This window comes from Aedes albopictus, chromosome 2 (genome assembly GCF_035046485.1).
Source record: "Aedes albopictus strain Foshan chromosome 2, AalbF5, whole genome shotgun sequence".
NCBI lineage: Eukaryota > Metazoa > Arthropoda > Insecta > Diptera > Culicidae > Aedes > Aedes albopictus.
Window position 1 is genome coordinate 494,860,218 of NC_085137.1, and position 24,773 is coordinate 494,884,990.

At 42.0% G+C, this 24,773-nt stretch overlaps 1 protein-coding gene across 6 annotated transcripts in view; it reads right to left on the reverse strand.

The window, feature by feature from the left end:
- Window positions 1-24,773, reverse strand: part of LOC109423281 (uncharacterized) — a 217,129-nt gene that overhangs the window by 18,059 nt on the left and 174,297 nt on the right. For 4 of the 6 annotated variants that reach the window (XM_062854288.1, XM_062854287.1, XM_062854290.1 and 1 more), the window contains 5 exons: window positions 22,201-22,317; window positions 21,932-22,032; window positions 21,072-21,166; window positions 5,883-6,075; window positions 611-711 (listed from right to left, as the gene is read on the reverse strand). In XM_062854288.1, coding sequence (XP_062710272.1) covers window positions 611-711; window positions 5,883-6,075; window positions 21,072-21,166; window positions 21,932-22,032; window positions 22,201-22,317 — 607 coding nt within the window. The remainder of the gene's footprint in view (window positions 1-610; window positions 712-5,882; window positions 6,076-21,071; window positions 21,167-21,931; window positions 22,033-22,200; window positions 22,318-24,773) is intronic. The other 2 variants (XM_062854291.1, XM_062854292.1) reach the window with 2 other exon arrangements.

Consider the following 24,773-nt stretch of genomic DNA (forward strand, 5'->3'; position numbering starts at 1 on the left):
ACCGGAGTACGTGGATTTCTTTTCATAATTTCAAATCTCAATTTGTTCATCGAGCACGTGTTCTGTTGTGCACATGGATGTCAAAGCATTTTCAACGTGTTTTATAGTCGCAATAAAACCTATAAAAGCTATGAGGTGAGTAATAATGTTATGTACACAAAGATCATGCCGATGGTGTCTGGGTTCGATTCCCAATCAGTCCAGAAGCTTTTCATAACAGAACTTTTCTTGTCCTCCGACGTAGAGTGTTGTCGTGCATGTCACACGACATACGAATGTGGAAATAGTCTTTGGCAAAGGAAGCTCTTAATCCATAACTTAACGAAAGTGGTCGTAGAACACTAAGCTAAGAAACAAGTTTCTTCCTACTTGGAAAGTCTCGTCAAGAAGAAGTAGAAGTTGAGCGCAGATACACTTATTTTCAAATAAACATGGACGAAATTCCTTTCCCGATAATTCCTGCTCTGTCAAACTGCCACTCCAGAAAGTAGTTCAGAAATACAGTTGCTGACCTGATCTGAAGCAGCAACAAACAACATACATTTGCATTCAGAAACAGCCGCCGCAGCTACGATCGATCCCCGCCTTATAAACACACTACACGACTCACCTGTTTCAGTACACCCACGAGCAGTTCGTCCACGTTGTGCTGGATTCCACTGGACGTCTCGATAAATTTCGCCTCTCGGGAGGTGGCTAACTGTTTTCCCTCTACAATTGACACATTAACGGTTGGGGAGAGGCATTGGGGAGCAGAAGAAACCGAAACAGAAACAGAACAATGATCATCAGCAATTCAGCGAGAGTGCTACCGTGTGGCCGCGCCGCAATTGACCACACCACACAGTGTTGAATTATTTATTTATGTGCTGCACAACATATAGAGGTGTGCATATGCGGTGGGTACAAATAGGAGCGGTAGCATAACTGGTTGGATTTTTTTGGAGTAAACCAAGCAGTGATGTCGTTCTTGAAGGTATGCGATATGTCGAATTGACGAATGGTTCTTCAATGACATGAGAGGACTTAGCAGCATCAGAAGATCAGAAGATCAGAAGATCAGAAGATCAGAAGATCAGAAGATCAGAAGATCAGAAGATCAGAAGATCAGAAGATCAGAAGATCAGAAGATCAGAAGATCAGAAGATCAGAAGATCAGAAGATCAGAAGATCAGAAGATCAGAAGATCAGAAGATCAGAAGATCAGAAGATCAGAAGATCAGAAGATCAGAAGATCAGAAGATCAGAAGATCAGAAGATCAGAAGATCAGAAGATCAGATGATCAGATGATCAGAAGATCAGAAGATCAGAAGATCAGAAGATCAGAAGATCAGAAGATCAGAAGATCAGAAGATCAGAGGATCAGAAGATCAGAAGATCAGAAGATCAGAAGATCAGAAGATCAGAAGATCAGAAGATCAGAAGATCAGAAGATCAGAAGATCAGAAGATCAGAAGATCAGAAGATCAGAAGATCAGAAGATCAGAAGATCAGAAGATCAGAAGATCAGAAGATCAGAAGATCAGAAGATCAGAAGATCAGAAGATCAGAAGATCAGAAGATCAGAAGATCAGAAGATCAGAAGATCAGAAGATCAGAAGATCAAAATATCACACGATCAAAAATCACACAATCAGAAGATCAGAAAAACAGGTGAAGATCAGGAAAATCGGAAACAACAGGAAGATTAGTAATATCAGGAATATCAGGAAGATCAGGAAGATCAGGAAGATCAGGAAGATCAGGAAGATCAGGAAGATCAGGAAGATCAGGAAGATCAGGAAGATCAGAAGATCAGAAGATCAGAAGATCAGAAGATCAGAAGATCAGAAGATCAGAAAATCAGAAGATCAGAAGATCAGAAGATCAGAAGATCAGAAGATCAGAAGATCAGAAGATCAGAAGATCAGAAGATCAGAAGATCAGAAGATCAGAAGATCGAAAGATCAGAAGATCAGAAGATCAGAAGATCAGAAGATCAGAAGATCAGAAGATCAGAAGATCAGAAGATCAGAAGATCAGAAGATCAGAAGATCAGAAGATCAGAAGATCAGAAGATCAGAAGATCAGAAGATCAGAAGATCAGAAGATCAGAAGATCAGAAGATCAGAAGATCAGAAGATCAGAAGATCAGAAGATCAGAAGATCAGAAGATCAGAAGATCAGAAGATCAGAAGATCAGAAGATCAGAAGATCAGAAGATCAGAAGATCAGAAGATCAGAAGATCAGAAGATCAGAAGATCAGAAGATCAGAAGATCAGAAGATCAGAAGATCAGAAGATCAGAAGATCAGAAGATCAGAAGATCAGAAGATCAGAAGATCAGAAGATCAGAAGATCAGAAGATCAGAAGATCAGAAGATCAGAAGATCAGAAGATCAGATGATCAGAAGATCAGAAGATCAGAAGATCAAAATATCACACGATCAAAAATCACTCAATCAGAAGATCAGAAAAACAGGTGAAGATCAGGAAAATCGGAAACAACAGGAAGATTAGTAATATCAGAAATATCAGGAAGATCAGGAAGATCAGGAAGATCAGGAAGATCAGGAAGATCAGGAAGATCAGGAAGATCAGGAAGATCAGGAAGATCAGGAAGATAAGGAAGATCATTGGATAGAAGATCAGAATGTTAGAGCATAAGTTTGCCGGAAATAAGAACATTAAAAGCCCCAGAATTACGGTTGAAGATTATAAGATCAGAAGGCCACAAGCTCATAACACCATGGCAAGAAGAAAAGAAGAAAAATTCGAAGAATAGGAAACTAGAAAATATTGAAGACCATAACCCCAGAATAGATTTAAGCCAGCAGGCCAGAAGTTCAAAAGTTTGTCAGACCAGTACAATAAAATATCAAGGAAACAGGAAACTCGAGAGCCTAAGATTAAACCTAGAAAGTCGAGAGCCATTAGACCAGAAGATCATTGACCAGGAAACCATATGACTAGAAGAATCTAAAGTCCGGAATATCAGAGGGCTAGTAGACCAGATTATCAGAAGAACCCTAAGTAGGCCTTCTAGCAGGTCTTCTGGTCTTCAGAAGACCAAAAGACCTGAAGATCAGAAGATCAGAAGACCAGAATACGAAAAGATCTAAAGCCCAGAAATCTCCAAGAGCTCCTTTGAGTATGAGTCAACGAATCTACAAGTCTGCAAGTCTACAAGACTGATAACCAGTCTGGAACAACTTGAATTACTTCTAAAACTGCCTGAAACGCTTATGGAACGCTTCAAAACGCTGAGGATCACCTGAGAGTAGTGATAAAAAACTATTTTCAAGAACTTTAGACTCCCTTAAGCCCCTCAAACCCCCCTGTAGTGCCCGTGAGACTCTCCGTCATCCTTCAATTCACATCTGAAACTCGCTGAAAACCCTCTGAAACTTCCTGGAATGCCTCCAAAAATCCGTATCGCCCTCAGACCTTCTGTAACGCATCTGAGATTCGCTGAAGTTCCTCAAAACGCCCCAGTAATGCCTCCGAAACTCGCTGTAAATCCTCTGAAACTTCATGAAAAGCCTCTGACCACCCCCTGGAACCCCTTAGGACCTTTTGTACTGAGAAACTTTTTAATCCTAAAAAATGCCCTGTAACGCCTTTGAAACTCGCTGAAAATCCTCTAAAACTTTCAAACACCTCCGAAAACTCCCTGGAACCCCCTCAGACCCAATTTAACGCACCTGAAACCTTCCTAAACTCCCGAAAATGCTCCTGTAATTCCTCCATAACCCCTAAAAATCTTTTTAAACTTCCTGAAATGCTTCCGGAAACAGCCTGCAACTACCTCGAACCTCATATGACGCACCTGAGACTCTCCGTAACTCCTGAAAATCCTTTGAAACTTCCTAAAACGCCTACGGAAAGCCTCGGTGGTCCCTTCAGACCACATGTAACGCACCTGAGACCTCCGAAACCCCCGGAAAACACGCTTTCAACGCCTCCGGAACGCCAAAAAAATCCTCCAGAACTTCCTGGAATGCCCCCGAAAGCCCCTGAAAGCCGACTCATTAACTAAATGAAGGTAGAGCGTAGATAAGAAGGTATGACGACTATGAGATAATAACAACCAAGAGCAGATGAAAAGTAAGAAGAGCAGTAGAGGGACAATCAGTAGACTATAAGACCAGTTTTGACTGAATGGAATCATTATAACCTGAATATAGGTCAGGCGACTATAAAATGACGTCATGTGAGGCTTCAGGAGACTTTAAAGGAAGTTTTAGAGGAGTTTCAGGCGGGTTTCAAAGGTGTTCCCGGGGTTTCAGGGGGGGCTTTAAAGGAGTTTAGGAGAATTTCAGGGGCTTCGGGGAGTTTCAGGAGGACTAGGAAAATTTTTGGTGAGGCTGCCCCTTTAGATTTGAAATAGGTTTCAAAGAGTTTCAGCAGAGCGTTTCAGATGGTTTCAAGGGGCTTCAGAGGAGTTTTCGAGGACTCCCTTGGTGAAGTTTCTGGGGGCTTCAGAAGAATTTCAATGCATTTCAAGGGACTTCAAGGAATATCAGCAGGCTCCAAACGAGTTCAAGAGAAGTTCACAGCGGTCTTCGGAGGGTTTCAAGACGTTTCAAGGAGCTTCATGAGATTATCGGGAGTGTTAAAGAAGTTCTCAGGAACTTCAGGGGAGTTTTATAGGGTTTCAGAGAGGTTCTTGGGAGTTTCTATGGGGCTTTCAGGGTTTCTAGAGAAGTTCCTGGGTATCTTAGTGGGAGTTTTGGATGAGTTTCATGGTATTTCAGGGTGTACTACGCAGAATACTCAGAGCGTATCAGGAGAGTTTCGGGGAGCTTCAGGTGATTACCAAGAGTATCAAGGGCGATATCCGGGAGAGTAAATGAAGTTTCCAGGGGTGTTCTAGAGCGGTTTCAAGGCGTTAGTGAGTATTTCAGGTGTATCCTGGAGTTCCACATGGTCCAGTAGAGTTTAGAAGAGGGACTTATGGGGATATCCGTTTGCAGTTTGAAGGCGTTTCAATACGTTTCTGTGATTTTCTGAAGGTTTTGGAATGCTTTAGAGATATGAGCTATTGCAAGCCCTTTGACTCAAGAGCGTTTCAGAGTAGTTTCAGGGGGTTTCAGAGTGGTTTCAGAGGGTTAAAGTGGGAAATTAACTAAAAGTGCCATTACACGTAACAAATATTTGGCCAAACAAGCCCAACAAAAGGCCAACACAACGTGAATCATGGCAACCTTGGATGTATGTTGGACTATAGTGACGAATATTTGTCAAAACGACAAACAGTCTAATGGCTCCTTCAGTTTGTATGTATGATCCATTGTGTTTGATTACCCATTCTCAAATGAATTCTTGGAGAGCCTACACAGCCATTGGACTCACCATTCTAAAGAACATAATTACATGAGGCTAGATAATAATGAAAACACCTGAAATCCTTCTGAAGCACGCTGAAATGTGCTGAATCTGCTTGAACCCCCTCTGAGCCTCCTTGAAACCCTGAAACCACTGTTAATACCATCAAAGCCTCTTGAAGTTCTTTTGAAACCGTTTATCCAACTCTTTCGATATTCCTAAGCCCCGTAATCCTCTGAAACCTTCTTCAGCCCTCTTAATCCATCTTGAAACTAGACGTGGCCTCTTCTGACACTTTTACGGCATTTGACCGTCTCCCTTCATTTACTTCCTGAAGTCTGCCTTGGTTTGGGTATAAAAGATCAGTAGACAAGAAGAACAAAAAACTTAAATCATTACTATCAACGTTACAAAAAAACTAAAAGATGGGTAGACAAATTGGGGACATTTCTCGAGGAACTATATGAGAACAACCTTGGAAATTCAGTAATTTTAGATACACCTATAGGCACATAAATAAAAATGCATATCGCATACCCCCACCAATCACTATCTACCCAGGCACTCTACCCACCTGCGGTGTTGATCACCCGGGACCGGGCCAGATCGGACTTGTTGGCCGCAATGATGACCGCCTTCTCCTTGGTGTACTTCTCCGACCACAGATAGTTGAGGATCTCCTCGGCGACCCGGAACGTGTTTCGGTCCACGATCGAGTAAACGACGACGCAGGCATGAGGTTCATATGTTGATAACGAGTTCTCCACCTGTATGGTGAATGATCATCATGATCAGCGGTCGGTGATCGTGGTGCATGGGAGCGCGTGTGCGGAAAATGCAAGTACCGTAAGTATTTGAAAAGATTAGCTTTTATTGGTGGAGCGGAGCAGAGTTCAGACAGGTTGGAATTGGGATAGATTAGGGAAATGGGGTTAGTGTGTTTTGCTGTCGGGAAGTTATGCGGATGGAATGTACACCTAGGCGGATGAAACTGCATTTTCATTCGTTGGTATGAAGGATTTACATCGGTAGTGGCTCAAGTTTCAAAATACTGAAAAGTTTTGGTTAAATCATAGCTCAAAATATTTGCTGTCACCAATCGATTTCAGATTTTTTTTTATAGAGACTGCTGTTCAGAGCCTTCATGCTCCAGAAAGATGCCAACGGAAATGCTCCATTCGGAAACGCTCTTGGAAACACCTCATTGACTGAGTACACAAATTCCATCGAATGGGCCGAATAGTGACATCTCATACATATGGGTAACCTTGTTTTCCTCGCACAGCCTCAAATCCGTCCGTCCGTACCTATATGTGATCAATCATCATCGCATCGTATCGAGCGAGATTGGGGTGTTGCAACATGGTGGTATGTATGTAGGTATTCGTTGGTGATGAAGCGTTTGAAGTTATTTGCATACCCAACCCACATACCGCAAACATTCTCCGGAAATGAGCATCTATTTTCTTCTCCAGGCGTACACCTTACATCCAACAACGTAGGGGAAATGGGAATAAAGGCGTCATTTAGAAAAAAAAGTGCGGTTGATTGTTGTTCTGTGTTCACTTAGACGAAACATTTTGTGAATCTCTATAAGAACCATGTATTTTAAAATTGCTAACATTAAATAGTTCATCCTAAACATACAGTAATTTTCCAATTTTATCACCCCCTCCACAGTCAGACCAACATTTTTCATTATTTTTCTGTTACATTGAAAGCAAGTCTTGATGTTGTAATGGGCACCATGATGTCGTCGCCAAATTTGAACCATCTCTCATCAAATCCAGCAGCAGAGTCTGAGAGAAAAGCATGAAGCGAATACTTCTCCGTTAGCTGTGGTATCCAATGCACTTAGGGCCAGGATCGCAATCTAGCGGGACAAAAATAATAACTCTGAAACGAAGCATTTCCGGCACATGGTGTATTCGACAAAGTTTTTTTTTTGTAATGATCAGGGGCATCAATTTCCAAGAAATTAGTGCTTCCCATCTTATCTGCATAGATGGCGCCACCATATATCTTTTTTAGATTTACGTCCTAGAGACTTTGTGTCCTCGGCAAAGTTGTTCATTTTGACAAAATAAACAAGTCTTTCTTGGACGTCAAAATTCCACAGTCTACTGTTTTGGAGTTATTAAAAAATAAATTTCAATAGGTCAAAATCAGTTTTTGGCTTTTTTTTTTATTCTTCAACCACTTAACCTAATTTACAGCTCTTTTGTCCACTAGGGTACTGCGTGAGCGATTCCAATTGGCGGCTGCACTTACACTTTTTGTACAGCGCCTAAATGTATTCTATTCTAATTCCACTAATTCTAATTCGAACTGATAAGCCTTTGTGCTGCTGTCACTTTTCTACCCTGTCCATGGTAGAATGATGAGCACGATGTTGCTGTGTGGCTCTTGGTTTTATTTCTAGTCCGATTGGGGGTCCATTATGAGTTGCCGTTAGCCGATATCCAAGTTTCCAGGTCTGTTAGAGCATAATGCTCAGAAGAGGGTCAGGTGCCAGCTGCTCTCGGGAGGAAGAGCAACTGACGAAAAATTGCAAGTGCCGGGGCTGGGATCGAACCCATGACCATCCACTTATGAAGTGAACGTGTAGCCACTACGCTACGGGCCCCGGCAGTTTTTGGCTTATTTTGGAGTTTTTACAAGAAACCATGTGAATTTAAAATATTTTCTGATGCAGATGTGTCAAATAATAATTTCCGGACAGATGTTGGTGGAATACTGACATTAAAAATTGAAGAAAAAACTAAAAAATAAAAAAAGTGTTATAGGTTCACAAAACGCAAAAAATAGCAACGTCAAATTGTCAGTAAATACCAGGGTCGTGCAATTTCGAAAGGAAAACATGACGTACGACCAGTGCTGCAATTTTTCGACAGGCCTTTATGATAGCGATATTTTGCTTTTTTCATTTTCTCCGTTTTGTTTTTCCTGTCAATGTTGCTTTCCGCTCAGCAACACGGGAGCGAAATGAAATAGGTACTCACACTCGCACGCAACGTGCTGAAAGCGAGAGCCGACAGGGCTAAATTTCCATTCAATTTTCTGTATTTGAGTGTTTTCACACGTGGTAGCGTATAGGACACTCACTCTCACAAGCGACCGCTTGAGACGAATGGCCTGTGAGCATGAGTAGTGTGTGGATGATTGGAAATTGACCTTGTTGGGTTGCTCACGAATGGAGCTCTCGGACTCTGTCAGTTCTCACATCGAGGAACTGAAAACGACCGCCGCAGTCATTCATTTTCGGCTGAAAAACGGGCACTGACACTGATATTTTGCAGGACTGCGTACGACAGACGTAGCAAATCGTTTCCCATACGAACGGACTGCTGTGATGCTTCATCTCTCACCCAGCAATACACTCGTTCGCTGCTGCAACAGAAACAAGTGTGTATGAAACATGGAATGATACACTTGGGTTTTCGTTTCATTTATGAGTCATTGAAATACTTCAGCATGCTAAAAACACTATTTAAACCGCATTTTTCAATAGTGGTGCACGCCAATAGAATGATAAATCTGTTTTATGAAAGAGGATAACAAATTCGACCACTTAAATCCAATTAATCGGCGCCTGTAACCATTGAGAGACTAGCGCGCACCAGTGAGACACTAATGCTCTGACGGGTGAAGCACAAGCAATGCGACCGGGTGGGAGACTACCGAGTGCTACGATGAGCGGAAAAGTTTTTAAAACGAACCGAGTGATTAGAAAAATGTATGAAACGGTTGAAGTGACTCATTCAAATGCTGCATGAAAGTGTATCATTGAAACGAAATTGTACGCCCCTGGTAAATACACATCAATACTAGACAAACATACTGTCTAAAATTTGGAGAGGTATATTTTGGTGTTTTTGAGATATTTGATCTGTTGTAACAGTATTAGTAAAGCTGGTGCCATCGTCTAACTTTTGACCATGACACTATAGAGAATTGGTTTCTTCGAGAATGTTGTTTGTTTCGACATAATAAACAACTCTTTCATAGACGTCAAAATTCCACGGCCTACTATGGTATTGAGGACACTGATCATCGGCGCGAAAAATTAAAATCGGCGGCACGACGTATGGCATGCCACCGATTCCTCTTTCGGCATCGGCGTGAAACAAAAAGTGTCTGTTTGTAACGTTCCACGTTCTGCCGGATTCAGTGCTGCAGCATTACCGCCCGTGCTTCTTCTCCTCCAAAATCGCTCTGCACTCCTCGTCGAACCACCTGTTTCGTCGACTCCTTCCCATGTACCCGTTGGTACTCTCGGATTCGTCGTTGATGGCTGCTTTTACTCTTCTCCAGCTGTTCTCTAGAGGGGCCACATCGAATTGGCCCTCGCCTGGCCACGCTGCCTCGAGTGGCGGTTGCCGGTACCGCACATTGTTGATGACGGAAAGTTTTGGGTGCAGTTCGACCATCACAAGATACTGGTTGGAGCCGATACGATAGGCTCTGAATTCCATAAAGTCCGAGAGTTCTTCCTGATCTCCATGATGTAACGGTTGAGGAGGCGGTGTTGGATAAAGGTGCTAAGTATGGTCATATTTTTTTGGAGGCGGCGAAATCAATAGGTCATAGGCCGTTTTCAATCGTTAGCTGGTGGGCGCTTAAGGACAAGCTCATTAGAATCCCAAGATGGCCGACTTTCTAACCCAAGTAACAATTTCTATGCCTTCTGCTCTTAAATATTATTTATTGAGGTTTAGTCAGGGATTTGGTAAATCCTTTTAGCTTTACTAAAGAAGTTTATGCGATAATGCAAATTTAACAACAAATGCAACTTTAAAACATTTTGTAGATACCTAGAAGTTTATCGAATAAAACTTATCCATTTGCATTTTTTCCAAGCAAAAAAATTATTGCAAGCGAGCTGTTAAATACGTAACAAAACTTTTTGCTATAACTTCTCTCGCATATTATATCCGATCGGTGTTAAAACCTGATTGACTGCATAAAGTCATGATAAAGTAACCATCATCCTTTTCAGAATTACCAACGGAAGCATTAAAGCTGATTTAAGAATGCTACTGAAATATGATCTTCATTTGATCAACAGACTTATATGCAATAAAAAAGGCATAATTAATTATCTTTGTGCATCAAGTAAACTTGATTAGAAAACCCTCAGGTGGGTTTAATTTTCCTGACTAGGCGACTAAACAAACCTTCCTTCTCTAGAGTCTGATGGTGATCGGGGTTTCCGAAGCAGCTGGCGGATAGATGCGAATCGCATCATTCGCTCTGGGTCCGATGTCACAATTGTGCACAAAGGATGAATTATTTTTGCTGCCAGACTCAGCCGGCGTATAATGATCATGTTTGAAATATGCCATATTACTTACTAAACGCTCAAGCAGCCTCAAAATCACGAAAAACTACTAAAAAAAGTCACGGAAATACAAAAGTGGTTTGTTTGTTCAAATTTTTGGTGGCTATCTGCCAAACGGAGAGTTCTTACGAGCATTAAGTCTAAACTCACATTTCTTTAAAACTTAGCAGTGTTTGAGTAGCGCATATAAATATGCGTTAAGAATAAGTAGGTATATGCTAGCCTTCACAGCATGTTCTTAAAGAACAGCCACTCTAAAACAGGTTTCTTCAACACTTACTGATCTTAAACAATCTGAAACAAAACCAGGAGGATTTAACTAGACGGCGTTCATATTTTTCATCATGACGATCAATTCCTGCTTGCAAAGTGTGTGCGCCATGTTGATGTTTGGATTGTAATTTGAATTCATGGTTTTGCAAGCTGGATTGAAATTATTATTTTTGATATGCCAAAAACATCGAATCGATATGACGTGGCGCATCGCCTTATTTAGAGGCAATATATCGCATTATACCGGTAAACTTTTTTGGTAAGAATTTCTTTGTCATGGTAACAGAGTTTTCCTCGCGGAAAATTTACAAATAAATATTATTGACATGGAAGACCAATTCATTTTTGCGTTAATCTTAATTTGTAATTTACTGCCAATTTCAGTGATGATTTCAGCTTCAGGTTCATTCTAAGTCTTTGGTTTTATTCGTTCATCTAAGGTGTTTTTAGAACTTTCAAACGGCAAGTTGATCTTTTTGCGACCTACACAACAGATCTTATCTATGCTGTATAGTATACTACAAGAATATGTCGCAAAACCAAGTAGCTTATACAGGGTGTTAGGTTCCTGAGTGCAAACTTTTTAAAGGGTGATAGAGGACCATAAATGGAGAAAAAAATTGTTCTACGCATATGGTCAAATCTCAATCGTTACGTAGTTATTGAACTTCCCATGTTTTTGACTCTTATTGCCTTAACTGACAATAACTTGAAAATGGTCAAACTTTTCGAATTTGTTTTAGTTAAATAACTAAGTTTTCTAGAGCAAAATAGCTAAAAATAGTGTATTTTTATTGGTTTTTGTCAATTATCTTTGAAACATGCGTAATAAATTAAAATTCTTTCTTGGACAAAGTTATGGCCCCTGTTACACTCTTCAATTCGTTCTTTGACACTAAACTTCTAGCTTTTATCGTTTTCTTGCAATTTTGATTTAATTGTGCGGCACAATGCGCAAAAAAGTGCTTTCCATGACAGTTTCAAATTTATGATCTGAAATGCGATGCTATAATCGAAATTGCAACAAAACGATAAGAGATAGAAGTTTGATGTCAAAGAACGAATTGTAGAGTGAAACAGGGGCCACAACTTTGCTCAAGAAAGAATTTTGAATTATTACGCATTTTTCAAAGATAATTGACAAAAATAAATTAAAACACGCTACTTTTGAGCTATTTGCTCTAGACAACTTAGTTATTTAACTAAACCAATCGATTCAAAGATGCCATTTGATAGAAAATTCAATAATCATTCGAATAAGGGTCAAAAACTTCGATAAGTTTGACCATTTTCAAGTTATAGCCAGTTAAGGCAATAAGAGTCAAAAACATGGGAAGTTCAATAACTACGTAACGGTTTAGATTTGACCATATGCGTAGAACAATTTTTTTCTCCATTTATGGTCCTCTATCACCCTTTAAAAAGTTTGCACTCAGGAACCTAACACCCTGTATAACGTTTAAGGGAATGGTTTAAACAACCTCCTGTAGGGTGGGCCCTTTTGGGTTTAATATGGTTTTATGATGGGTTTATTAGAGCTGTTAAGCCTACTAAGCTTTAAAATGAGATTTATCGGTTTGATTGTAACAACAGCTTGTAGGCTATGGGAAAACTAAAAATGTTACTTGGGCACCTACTCGCGATTTCAAACACACAAATCTCATGAAAACGAACAGCATCGCATCAGATCTTCTTATTTTAAGCTTATGACAAGTCAGCAAGAACGAAATAAAAATTACACTATCGTTAGTTGTTTACATCTTGAGATTTGTGCATTTAAAGTTCTGGTGCAATGTTGAACTGGGAGTTGATAACGTGTGTCCTTAGCTTAGGCTGCAAAACGGTGAGTCGATAAGGAGAGCGTCCAACATAGCTCTGGTCCTCACAAGTTCCTACCTAATGCTTCCACGGGTCAAGCGATGACAAAGACCGCCAGCTAAGAGTTGTGTGCTTAGCTGGTAGTGCAGCCTGGGCACTGTTGTCCTTCTGACTTCAGCTAGATTGAGGAGGTACGACCCGAGCGTCTGTTCACCAAGGAGGTGCGGCTCAAACAGCGTCTGTTCTGGCATCCAGCGGCTGAGTAAGAAACGCTGCACCACGCCCAGCAAGATCCAAGGTGGTAGCCCCATCAGCGTGGTCGTCCCAGTGTTGGTTGCACGTTAAAGAGAACTGGCACGATGACCCTCCGGCGAGACAGGAGTGTTGGCGTAGGCCCAATAAGCCACCCGTAAAAATCCCCATTGTGAATAACATAGGAGAAAATACGACTCGATACAATCGGCAAAGACCCACGCGACGAAATAAGGACTACGATTGGAAACTTGGAACATGGAATTGCAAGTCACTAGGTTCCGCAGGATGTGACAGGATAATCTACGACAAACTACATCCCCGCAACTTCGACATCGTGGCGTTGCAGGAACTTTGTTGGTCTGGACAGAAAGTGTGGAAAAGCGGGCATCGAGCGGCTACCTTCTACCAAAGCTGTGACACCACCAATGAACTGGGAACAGGATTTATAGTGTTGGGCAAGATGCGACAACGTGTGATCGGGTGGCAGCCGATCAACGCAAGGATGTGCATGTTGAGAGTTAAGGGCCGTTTCTTCAACTACAGCATCATTAACGTCCACTGCCCACACGAAGGGAGACCTGATGACGAGAAAGAAGCGTTCTACGCGCAGTTAGAGCAAACATACGATGGTTGCTCGCCGCGTGACGTGAAAATCGTTGTCGGCGACATGAACGCGCAGGTAGGAAGGGAGGAAATGTACAGACCGGTAATCGGGCGAAACAGCCTGCACGCCGTATCGAATGATAACGGCCAGCGATGCGTAAACTTTGCGGCTCCCGTGGTATGGTAGTCCGAAGCACCTTCTTTCCCCGCAAAGATATCCACAAAGCCACCTGGAGATCACCCGACCAACAAACAGAAAATCAAATCGACCACGTTCTAATCGACGGTAAATTCTTCTCGGATATAACCAATGTCCGCACATACCGCAGTGCGAATATAGATTCGGATCACTACTTAGTCGCTGTATGCATGCGCTCAAAACTTTCAACAGTTATCACCACGCGTCGAAGTCGAACGCCGCGGCTCAACATCGAGCAGCTGCGTAACGAAGAAGTGGCGCGCAGCAGTTAGCAGTGGCCCTACCAACGGAAGAGCAGCTTGGCGCAGCTACACTTGAAGATAGTTAGTTAGTTAGTTTTTATTTTTAACCAAAATTTAGAAAGAGGGAAAAGCTACACTTGAAGATGGCATGGAGGGACATCCGATCCGCCATAGGTAGTACATCGGCTACAGCACTACACTCAGCGAAGTAAACTACCGACATTTATCAAAATACCTTATGAAATTTAGCCATAACTGTAAAGTATGGATGCCATAAGAATACCTTATGAAAATTGAACATGATTATTATGACCATATTACATAAGATAAACTTATGAAAAGAGCAGAAAAATCGTAAAATGATGCAGACTGGAATCGATCCATGAACGTCGAGATCACTGAGCTCGTGCCCAACCCACGCGGCTATCGACGCTTGAGAATTTCGTGTTGCTAAATGTGTATAAAAGCCAAACTGTGAGTCGATTTTGCGCCATAAACCGACATTATGAAATTCGTTCTAGCTGTTATGAATTGTTTAAAGGCCATTTCATAAGTTAGACCTTATGATAATCTTAGGTTTATTTGCCTGAGTGTAGGCTTTGCGACTCCGAATCACAGAAACGACTGGTACGACGGCGAATGTGAACAGTTGAAAAACGAGAAGAATGCAGCATGGGCGAGAATGCGGCAACACCGTACGAGAGCGAATGAGGCACGTTACAGACAGGCGCGGAACAGGCAGAACTCAGTCTTCCGAATGAAGAGCGCCAGCAGGAAGAACGAGATCGCGAAGCGATGGAAGAGCTGTACCGCGCTAAGGACACACGAAAGTTCTACGAGAAGCTGAACCGCTCGCGCAGAGGCTTTGTGCCACAAGCCGACATGTGCCGAGATAATCACGGGAATATACTCACGAGCGAGCGTGAGGTGGTCGAGAGGTGGCGGCAGCATTACGATGAGCACCTCAATGGCGACGTTGCAAGTACCGAAGGTGGCGTGGTAACAGATCAACGAGTATGTGCACAGGACGAAAGACTTCCGGCCCCTGACCTCCAAGAGATTGAGGAAGAGGTTGGCCGGTTGAAAAACAACAAAGCCGCTGGAGCAGATCAACTACCAAGCGAGCTTCTAAAATACGGTGAAGAAGCACTGGTGAGAGCACTACACTGGGTCATTACCAAGATTTGGGAGGAGGAAGTATTACCGGAGGAATGGATGGAAGGTATCGTGTGTCCCATGTACAAAAAAGGGCGACAAGTGGATTGCGGGAACTACCGCGCGATCACACTACTGAGCGCTGCCTACAAGATACTCTCTCAAATTTTATGCCGCCGACTATCACCGATTGCAAGAGAGTTCATGGGGCAATATCAGGCTAGATTTATGGGTGAACGCGCTACAACGGACCAGATGTTCGCCATCCGCCAGGTGTTGCAGAAATGCCGCGAATACAACGTGCCCACGCATCACTTGTTCATCGATTTCAAATCGGCGTATGATACAATCGATCGAGAACAGCTATGGCAGATTATGCACGAATACGGATTCCCGGATAAACTGATACGATTGATCAAGGCGACTATGGATCGAGTGATGTGCGTAGTTCGAGTATCAGGGACACTCTCGAGTCCCTTCGAATCTCGCAGAGGGTTACGACAAGGTGATGGTCTTTCGTGCTTGCTGTTCAACATTGCGTTAGAAGGTGTAATAAGAAGAGCGGGGATAAACACGAGTGGGACGATTTTCACGAAGTCCGTTCAGCTGCTTGGTTTCGCCGATGATATTGATATTATTGCTCGTAAATTTGAGACGATGGCGGAAACGTACATCCGACTAAAGAGTGAAGCCAGGCGAATCGAATTAGTCATTAATGTGTCGAAGACAAAGTACATGATGGCAAAGGGCTCCAGGGAGGAATCACCGCGCCTGCCGCTCCGAATTTATATCGACGGTGATGAAATCGAGGCGGTTGAAGAATTCGTGTACTTGGGCTCACTGGTGACCGCCGACAACGACACCAGCAGAGAAATTCAGAGGCGCATTGTGGCAGGAAATCGTGCTTACTTTGGACTCCGCAAAACTCTACGATCGAATAAAGTTCGCCGTAACACGAAGTTAACTATCTGCAAAACGCTGATTAGACCGGTCGTCCTCTATGGGCACGAAACAAGGACCCTACGTGCAGAGGACCAACGCGCCCTTGTAGTTTTCGAACGGAAGGTGTTGCGTACCATCTACGGCGGAGTGCAGATGGAAGACGGGACTTGCAGAAGGCGAATGAACCACGAGCTGCATCAGCTGCTGAGAGAACCAACCATCGTCCATACCGCGAAAATCGGGAGGCTACGGTGGGCGGGTCACGTCATCAGGATGTCGGATAGCAACCCGACTAAAATGGTTCTCGAGAGTCATCCGACCGGTACAAGAAGACGTGGAGCGCAGCGAGCTAGGTGGGTCGACCAAGTGGAGGACGATCTGCGGACCCTACGCAGAGTGCGGAACTGGAGACAAACAGCCATGGATCGAGTGGAATGGAGGAGGCTACTATGTACAGCAGAGGCCAACCCGGCCTTAGCCTGATCGGTAAGTAATTCCTTAGCTTTCCAATCGTCGGTCTGAATTCCTTCTCCTGGCCTTCAAAAGCGTCCAGATCTTCTATGATGAGCTTGACATCGAGACTTGGGAAGCGGTCGTGTTCGCGTTCGACTGAACGTAAAATGCATCTTTGTCATCATCGGTGCTTCCGGAGTGGAGGCTCTTGATCCTCAACCTGTGCCTTCTTTCGTCGATCGGCCACCAACCGACACGCGCCTCTGTATTTAGCGTATCACGACAAAAGTTGTTCCCTGCTAACGTGTGTTGCCGAAACTCTGGTAGATGTGGTGATTACCTTTAAACGTTCGCACCATGGATCCTGTCCAACATACATCCTGCAGCGCTACAATGCCGAACCCGCGAGAATGCGGATGCTCTCAATGAAGTTGAGAGATCGGCAGTTCCGCGTACCGAGTTTCCAATCGCAAGGCCTTTTTGTTCGCTGGAGCCGTTGCCGTTGGTGTCTCGTTCGGTTGGGTTCGTATTATTCTGTTGCTGATTTTCCGTTACAATGTTTTCACGGCTGGTTTGTAAGGCCGGACACCAACCACCTACTTTCCGGAGGACCATAGTGTGCATAGTTGAGTTTAGAGTGCTCGGACGCTCAGATTTCCCCCTCTTCCCCATCCAAATCTTCTCTGTCATCTTACGACCAAACTTCCCCCCGGGGTTTATAACCGGATCTTCCCCAAGGTTGCTCGCAGCCCGGTTGGTGTCACGCGGAGATAGGGCGATAGACGTTGCTAAGCAGAGGCTAATGAATCTCAATGGAATCTGAATTATACGAAATACCCAGCCTTTACGGTGCTTCATCAACAATGATAAAATAGAATGAATGATTGAATACAAGTCGTGCATTCCATCCCGACCTCCCCCTAGAGGTAAATGCCTCTCAGACAGACATCCATCTGATTCCGCCCGGATATCGAGTGGAGATGATTGGAAATTGAGCCGCTCTATCTCTCTTGGCACTGTGATTAAGTGGCCTTTTGTGGGGTGTGGAGGAGAGGAAATATGATAAGAACCGAAGAACGAGCCAACACTACACGGTATCTCCGGGACTTCTAATTAGGTGACAGTGAGTAATTAGTTTTCGATTCAATACTATAGTCCTCACCCCCAAACGTGGCGATAATGGTTTGCCTGCCTATACGAGGCGACTTTATTCGTTCTCATCACACATAGCTGATTGAATTTGACTGTCACTTGACTCTGCCGATTATTTCGTTTTATTCCTACTATGGAACAGTCTCCGTTAACGAGAATTTATCGCCTGCAGACTATCGCGTCTCCCCAGTAGATTATAGAACTGGTAATGGCTAAAAATGTCAACGACCTCCTTGGCATGGGAGGCAGTTTGCGACGTCGAAATGGGCATCCAGAAATTTTAATGAGCGAGAGAGGGCCATTTGAGCGTATTCAAAGAATGGGCAGAGACTATTTGGACGCTTGCTAAAAGTAAGAGTCCAATTTTGTTGTGTTCGATCTGTTTGTATGAATTGAATATTTTGTAAAAGAGGTAGATGGTTGAGTTCCATGAACTCTGTTTTTCATTTGAAATTTTATTTGGAGTCATGATGGAATATTTAAAAAAATACATCGAAACAACTTTCATTGAAAAAATGTATTCCGAGCACAACTTGCAATAATATCGATGATACTGGAAAAGAATATAGCAATTTATATTCTTCTTGTACATCAAAGTTGACTTCGAAGCTTCAACCGTTGAACAAACCGTTACCGCATTCACAAGGCAGCGGAAAATAAAGTAATATTGCTCTAGGGAGTCCTCCAGAGATTCCTGTATGAATTAGACTTCTTTAGGTTCCTCCAGTAACTGCTCCCCCAAACAACATACATGTCACATAAGAGTCACGGCAGCGCAGGTTTTGCTTGCGCAGAAGTCATTGTGACTTACTACTAACAAATAAATGCTTACTTGCTAGAAGTAAGTCACAGTTCCTTCTGTGCAACCAAAACCTGCGCTGCCATGACTCTTCTGTGACATGTGCGTCGCTTGGGCCATGAATTGAGCTAGAAAGATCCTCCTGTGATTCCTCTACAAACTCCTCTCGGGATTTTTGTAGTTTTTTTTTATCCAGTGATTCCGCTAGGAAGTTCTTCAGGGATTGCTCTTGAAAATCTTCCAGGGATCCCCCAAGGGATTCCTCCAGAGATTCCTGTTAGTATTTCCACAGCGACTCTTTTAGGAAATCATCCAGAATTTCCTCTAGGAACTTCTCCAGGCATTCCTCTAGAAACTACTCCACAATTTTTTCAAGAAACTCCTTCTGGGATTCCATTGTGAATTTCCTTTTCTAGATTTTTTTTTCCTGAAATTGCTCTAGGAACTTCTCCAAAGATTCATGTATGGATTTCTATAGACTCCATTAGGAATTTCTTTAGATTCCTCAAGGAATTCCTCAATAAATTCCTATAGAAATTCCGCCAAGGGTTCTTCTAGACTCCCCTCCTGGTATTCCTGTAGATTTTTTCCAAGAATTCCTCTAGGAACTTCTCCAGGGATTCCACGAGGGATTCTTTCAGGAATTCCTACAGAAATTCCTGTAGGAATTTCTACAGAGACTCCCTTAGGTATTTATCTAGGTTCGTCTAGGATTTTTTCAGAGGCTCATCTTGAAACTCCTCCAGAGATTCCTGGTGGAATTTCTCCAGGGATCCCTCTAGAAATTTCATTAGGAATTGCTCTTAGAACTCCTCTAGAGATTCCGCTTGGGAACCTCCCTGAAATACTTTCAGAAAATCCTGTAAAAGTTTTTACAGTGACTTGTTTAGTAATTCTTCTAGGTGCTACTAGGAATTCCTTCAGGGATTCCTCTAGGAATTCCTTCAGGGATTTCTCTATATTTTTTTTCAATGAATGCACTAGCAACAACTCCTGGGATTCCTCTAGGAACTCCTCTATGGATTCCTCTAGAAACGCGTCCAGAAATTCATCTTGATACTCCTCCAACAATTTCTGCAGGTATTGCTATAGGAACTTCCCAAGGATTTCCCGTGGATGATCCTCCAGGATTTCTTCCTGAGATTCCTCTAGGATTTCTCCCCGATATTCGTCTAGGAATTTCTACAGAGAATCATTTAGTAATTATTCTTGGATCTACTAGGAATTTCCCCAGGGATTCCTCTCGGAAACTCTTCAGGAATTGCTTTAGGAACTTCTCCAGGGATTCCCCTAGGGATTCTTCCAGGACTTCCTACAGAGATTGCTGTTGGAATTTCTATGGAGACTCCTTTAGGAATTAGTCCAGGGAATCTTCTAGAATATTCTTCACGAATTCCTATAGGAACTCTTACAAGGGTTGTTCTAGAAACTCGTCCAGGAATGACTTTAGAAACTCCTTCGGAGATTCTTCTAGAAATTTCTCCAGGGATTCCGCTGAGAATATCTTCTGGGATTTCTTCAGGAATTTAATCAGGATTAGTCCACGAGTTCCTCCAGAGATTCCTTTTGAAATTTTTACAGACTCCTTCAGGAATTCCTCTAGGGATTCTTCTAGGAAATGCTCCAGCGATTCCTCTAGGAATTTATCCAAGGATTCTTCTTAAAACTCGTTCAGGAATTCTTCTTGAAACTTTTTCAGGGATCCCTCCAGAAGAATTCCTATATGCGATTTTACTAGAACTTCATCAAGGGATTCCTCAAGGAATGTCTCTAAAAAATCTTCATGAATTACTTCCTTGGATTTCTCGAAGAATATCACTATATTCGCATATTTCTCTAGATATTCATCTGGGTTTTCCACAAGGGATTCAGCTAGGAATTATTGCGGGGATTTCTTTTGGAATTTTCATAGGAACTCTTTCAGGAATATCTCTAAGAATTCATCTGAAGATTCCCGTAGAATTCATCCAGAGATTTCTCTAGCAGGTGTACGACGTAAAAAAGCTTAAAATAAGGTGGAAACGTTGGGAGATTAAAATACATTTGTTCTTGATTCATAAACTTAGAAAGCTATATTAAAGTCAATCAAAAAAAAAAAAAGAACTGTCAAATTCCTCATAAGATCTTAGATGGAGAAAGTTCTGGTAACTTCTCGTTGTCCGGCTAAACAACGTGTCAATCATTTATTTCTATATCTGTATTAGGTTGACCCTGCCTTGTGTGACAAACATTCCGCAATTCCATGCAACGAAATTGGATCCGCCAGTAAATAAATAAATTCCTATTTATCTTGGTTGTAGCTGTCCCAAATAATCTGCCAATTCAATCTTCCGCCGCTGACCAACAGACGACTGCTCACTCCTCCGAACCCAGAGGCATACAAGAGAAGCATTCCATGAAGTACATATAGAGAAGGAAAATGTGGGATTGGGAAGGGGTGGCGGTGATGGCGTTTCTTGGTGGGGTTCTTACGGATGTGTGATGCTCAAATTGAAAGCTCAAACAGTAGTGCTTGCGCAAGCGATACCTACACTCATCTCCACATTCGGGTGATCGATAAATATCATCTCGGACTCTTCGCCGTCCAGCAGAATGCTAACGGTTTTTTCGCCAAATTCGTCATCTGCTTGTGGAAAGAAACATTATATTGGGAAGGTGCAGCAATTGGCGAGAGACGAAGAAGAAAAAAAAAACACAAGAAAGGTGTTAAAATTGGTGTTTGCACTGTTGAGGATGTTTCGCCACCTGAGTGTCATCTAGCCGCACTACAGTGCACAGTGGGTAAACGCTACTGAAAACTTGTAAAAGTCTATACTTTTTGTCTCGTTCGGAATTGAAATTTCATCGACTTCCGCGGGTCTAGATTATCTTTGTACCTGCCACAAGATAAATGAATGGAAAGTTGCCCAATTAATAAAAGAATTCTCAGGCAATAGCTATAGTAGATCTCAAACAACATTGAACTGACACGAAGACCTGTTCATACTTCAACCACAGACAAACAGACGTAACACTCTGATAGTTCCCATCGTACATTGATTTAACGGTCTTTTTCAAAATTGAATAGGTGGCCAACTGCCCACCCGTGGCGCTCGCATCGTTTTTGTTCGAGTTTGACGTTTGCTCACTACCGCCACCTAGTTGATGGTCGGCCAAACTTAGTCCTTTTAGCATTGGGCGAATGTGTTTCCGTGACTATGATTTGAATCGTAAATTGTTCGAAGTGTTATGTCTGTTTGTCTGTGCTTCAACTTAAATGATGCTAGCTGAAACAACTGATTTTACCAGAGCCTTTATCAATTTCTACCCACTGTGCACCGATGATGCGACCCAATTTCACTTAATTTGCACCCCCGTCTAATGAATTTCGTTAAAAAACAACTAAGCTTACCCAAGCTGGCATCGTACGTGTGCATGTACTCCGACGTCATAAACTGCGAAACGAGGGCCGTCTTGCCGACTCCGGAGTCTCCGAGCATCACCACCCGGTACCTGATGGAGAACAGGGAGATGACATTGAAAAGTTGTTGCAGTCATTCAGTGCCAGCCTGTCTAGTAGGTAGAGGTACTAGGTACCTAGTGCAGAAATGCAAGATGCAAGCAAGTGTCTAGCGTGCGCGGGAAACGTTTTTGCGCCTTCTGGGAGGGAAAATTACTTACCTCGTCGGGATGGGTTCGCTGTCGTCTTCCTCGGCGTTCGGGGACGAAGGCAGCGAGTCAACCGTGGCGTAGCCTCCTCCGCAGCACGAACCCTCAAAGGGCGAACGTTCACTGGCGCTGAAAATGAAAATTTGCATCAGGAACTTGTCAGCCAGTCAGTGCAGGGGCGATAGGGTGTGAAAGATTTTGGGGGTTTGAAATGTGAAGCAATATAATTCGATTTACTACTAAGTTATTATAAGTCCTTAAGTGGTTGAGTTAAAAGGTTAAAATCTTGCTATGGGTAACTCTCGCTGAGACCGGCCCAATATTTACTCCTTGTCTTCAAAAATGTTTAAGGTGTAGATTTTCTGAAAGTCGTCACTAAAAAGTAAGGAAAATGCATTTGGTTACTCAAATTGATGGACCCCCCGTTAGTTAGAGCCATAACAATTTTTGCAGACCCCTCGATTTTGGTCAAATGGTGGCTCATTTAAACCGTTATAACTCAAAAGTTTCTCCAAAAACCACCTCAAAACGAATTGTTGTTGAAACGAGGAAAGATAGAGCTACTATTAACAATAATAAGAAGTTGCGACGGCCATATTGATTTTGGCCGCCATCTTGGATTTTTATACCAAAACATTTGTTTCACCATGATGGCAACCACCGATTTTCAAATTTTTGCATCAATTGAAAGCTGAGACATTTATACATAACATATAATAAAATTAGAGATGTCTTTTTTTCCTATCAAAATTATCTGCAGTTTTGTAAATTGAGCCACTGCGACCAGTATTTAGATCTTTTTTGGGGCAATACTCGTATCCTTAGTATTTAGTGCATGTCGTACTACTCCATTGTCATTGAAAGGCAATGAAGTATCGATTTCTGTACAGTTCTTGTTTTGCGCCCTAATCAAACACAATCTATTTGATTTCAGATAAAACAAAACAGTACTACTGATATTTATCCATGCATCGGAACTTTAGCCTCATCCATGTCTTGCTTCTAGTTTAGTCCCAGGACAACATAGACAACCCCAGGGCTTTAGGCTAGTTGCAAAACACTGTCAAAGTAGAGAATGTGTTCTGCAACAAGAATACACGTGAGTCCTTGAATGAATAATATGTATCAGTCCTCAATAGGTTAGTACGCATTTGTTTTCCTAACATCAAGTGTAGTCTCGGGTGGACAAAGTCCGAGTCTTTAACTATTCTACTAACTGTTCTGCCTTATTGATGAATGCAATTTTAGAAACTGTTACCAGTAACAACGACTTCAAAAGACACGGACACGTTTAATGCTTCCAGTGAGCTATTTGCTCTTTGAAGGAAGCACTACACCCAAGCAACACACCTTGTTATGGAGAAGTTTCTCGTACTTCTCCAAAACATTTTACAGTCATGGAATAAAGTTGCGGCAACATGTTTCATGACTTTTGCATGACCGAAAATGCGCACGTTTTTTGTTTTGCAAAAGTTTTGACGTAATGAAAACAAACGTAATGAAAACAAACAAACATGTTAGCAAGATGTTATGAAAAACATATTATAGCCTAAAGACGGGAGTATTTCTGTGGTGTTAATTACTTTTAAAATACAAAATTCGAACATCAGCTGACAAACAAGAGTAAATATGAGAACACAAATACATGAAAGTATATATGATTTCTTTTATTTTGACAGCAGCTCGTCTGAAAAGAGCAAAGTAAATATTTAGATGAACCAGACTCAAAAATAAAAAGGAAAACGAAAACCTGAAAACAATCCAAAGTTGAGTGATCTTAAGACTAAAAAAGTGTGCTTTTCAATTTATCGTGGATAATGGCATTTTACCTCCACAAAATTGATGCGCTACTCGATCGACTGAATATTTCTGAAAATTCTTGTTGATTTTCAACGACCACCATTCTACTTCTTCAATAAGCTTCTTATTGTTCAACAAGAATCAATATGGTGGTAGCATCAAAAGACTAGCACGAAGAATATACAGTGCCAATCAAAAACATTCTCACATGTGATTTTTTAGTATTCTTTATTTTCATCAAACTTATCAACAGCGTATTTTTTTTATTTATACTCCTCGGTCAACACAAAGATAATCGATTAACGGATATGATGCACCAATTTTTCTAATAATGTTCTTTCATTTTATAATTTCAAATAATTTTGGACAATCAAAATCTAACTATGATGCTTTAGATAACATTAGTGGTAGTTAAAGAAAGTGTTAGAACTTCGCTGCAAATATTTTAGATGTTACGTCTGGTATTCTTGCGTCAGAGGCCAATTTTCGCAAATGATTTCTATTCATTTCATTTGATAGTGAATATTTTTGACATACACTGTAACCGACAACACATCGCCTAAGCAGCACACATGTCACGGCAGCGAATGTTTTTGTTACACAGAAGTCATAAATACATTACATCTAGCATTGTTGCCTATAGCGGTTTCTGCATGCGTGTACGTACACGTTGAATCACACGAACACTACTTGAGTTACTGCTCGAAATTAGTAAACAAAAATCAGCTGTTCCCGGCAAAATCAAACGAGCGTTTTTCAAAGCAGTAGATTAGCATAAGTGTTCG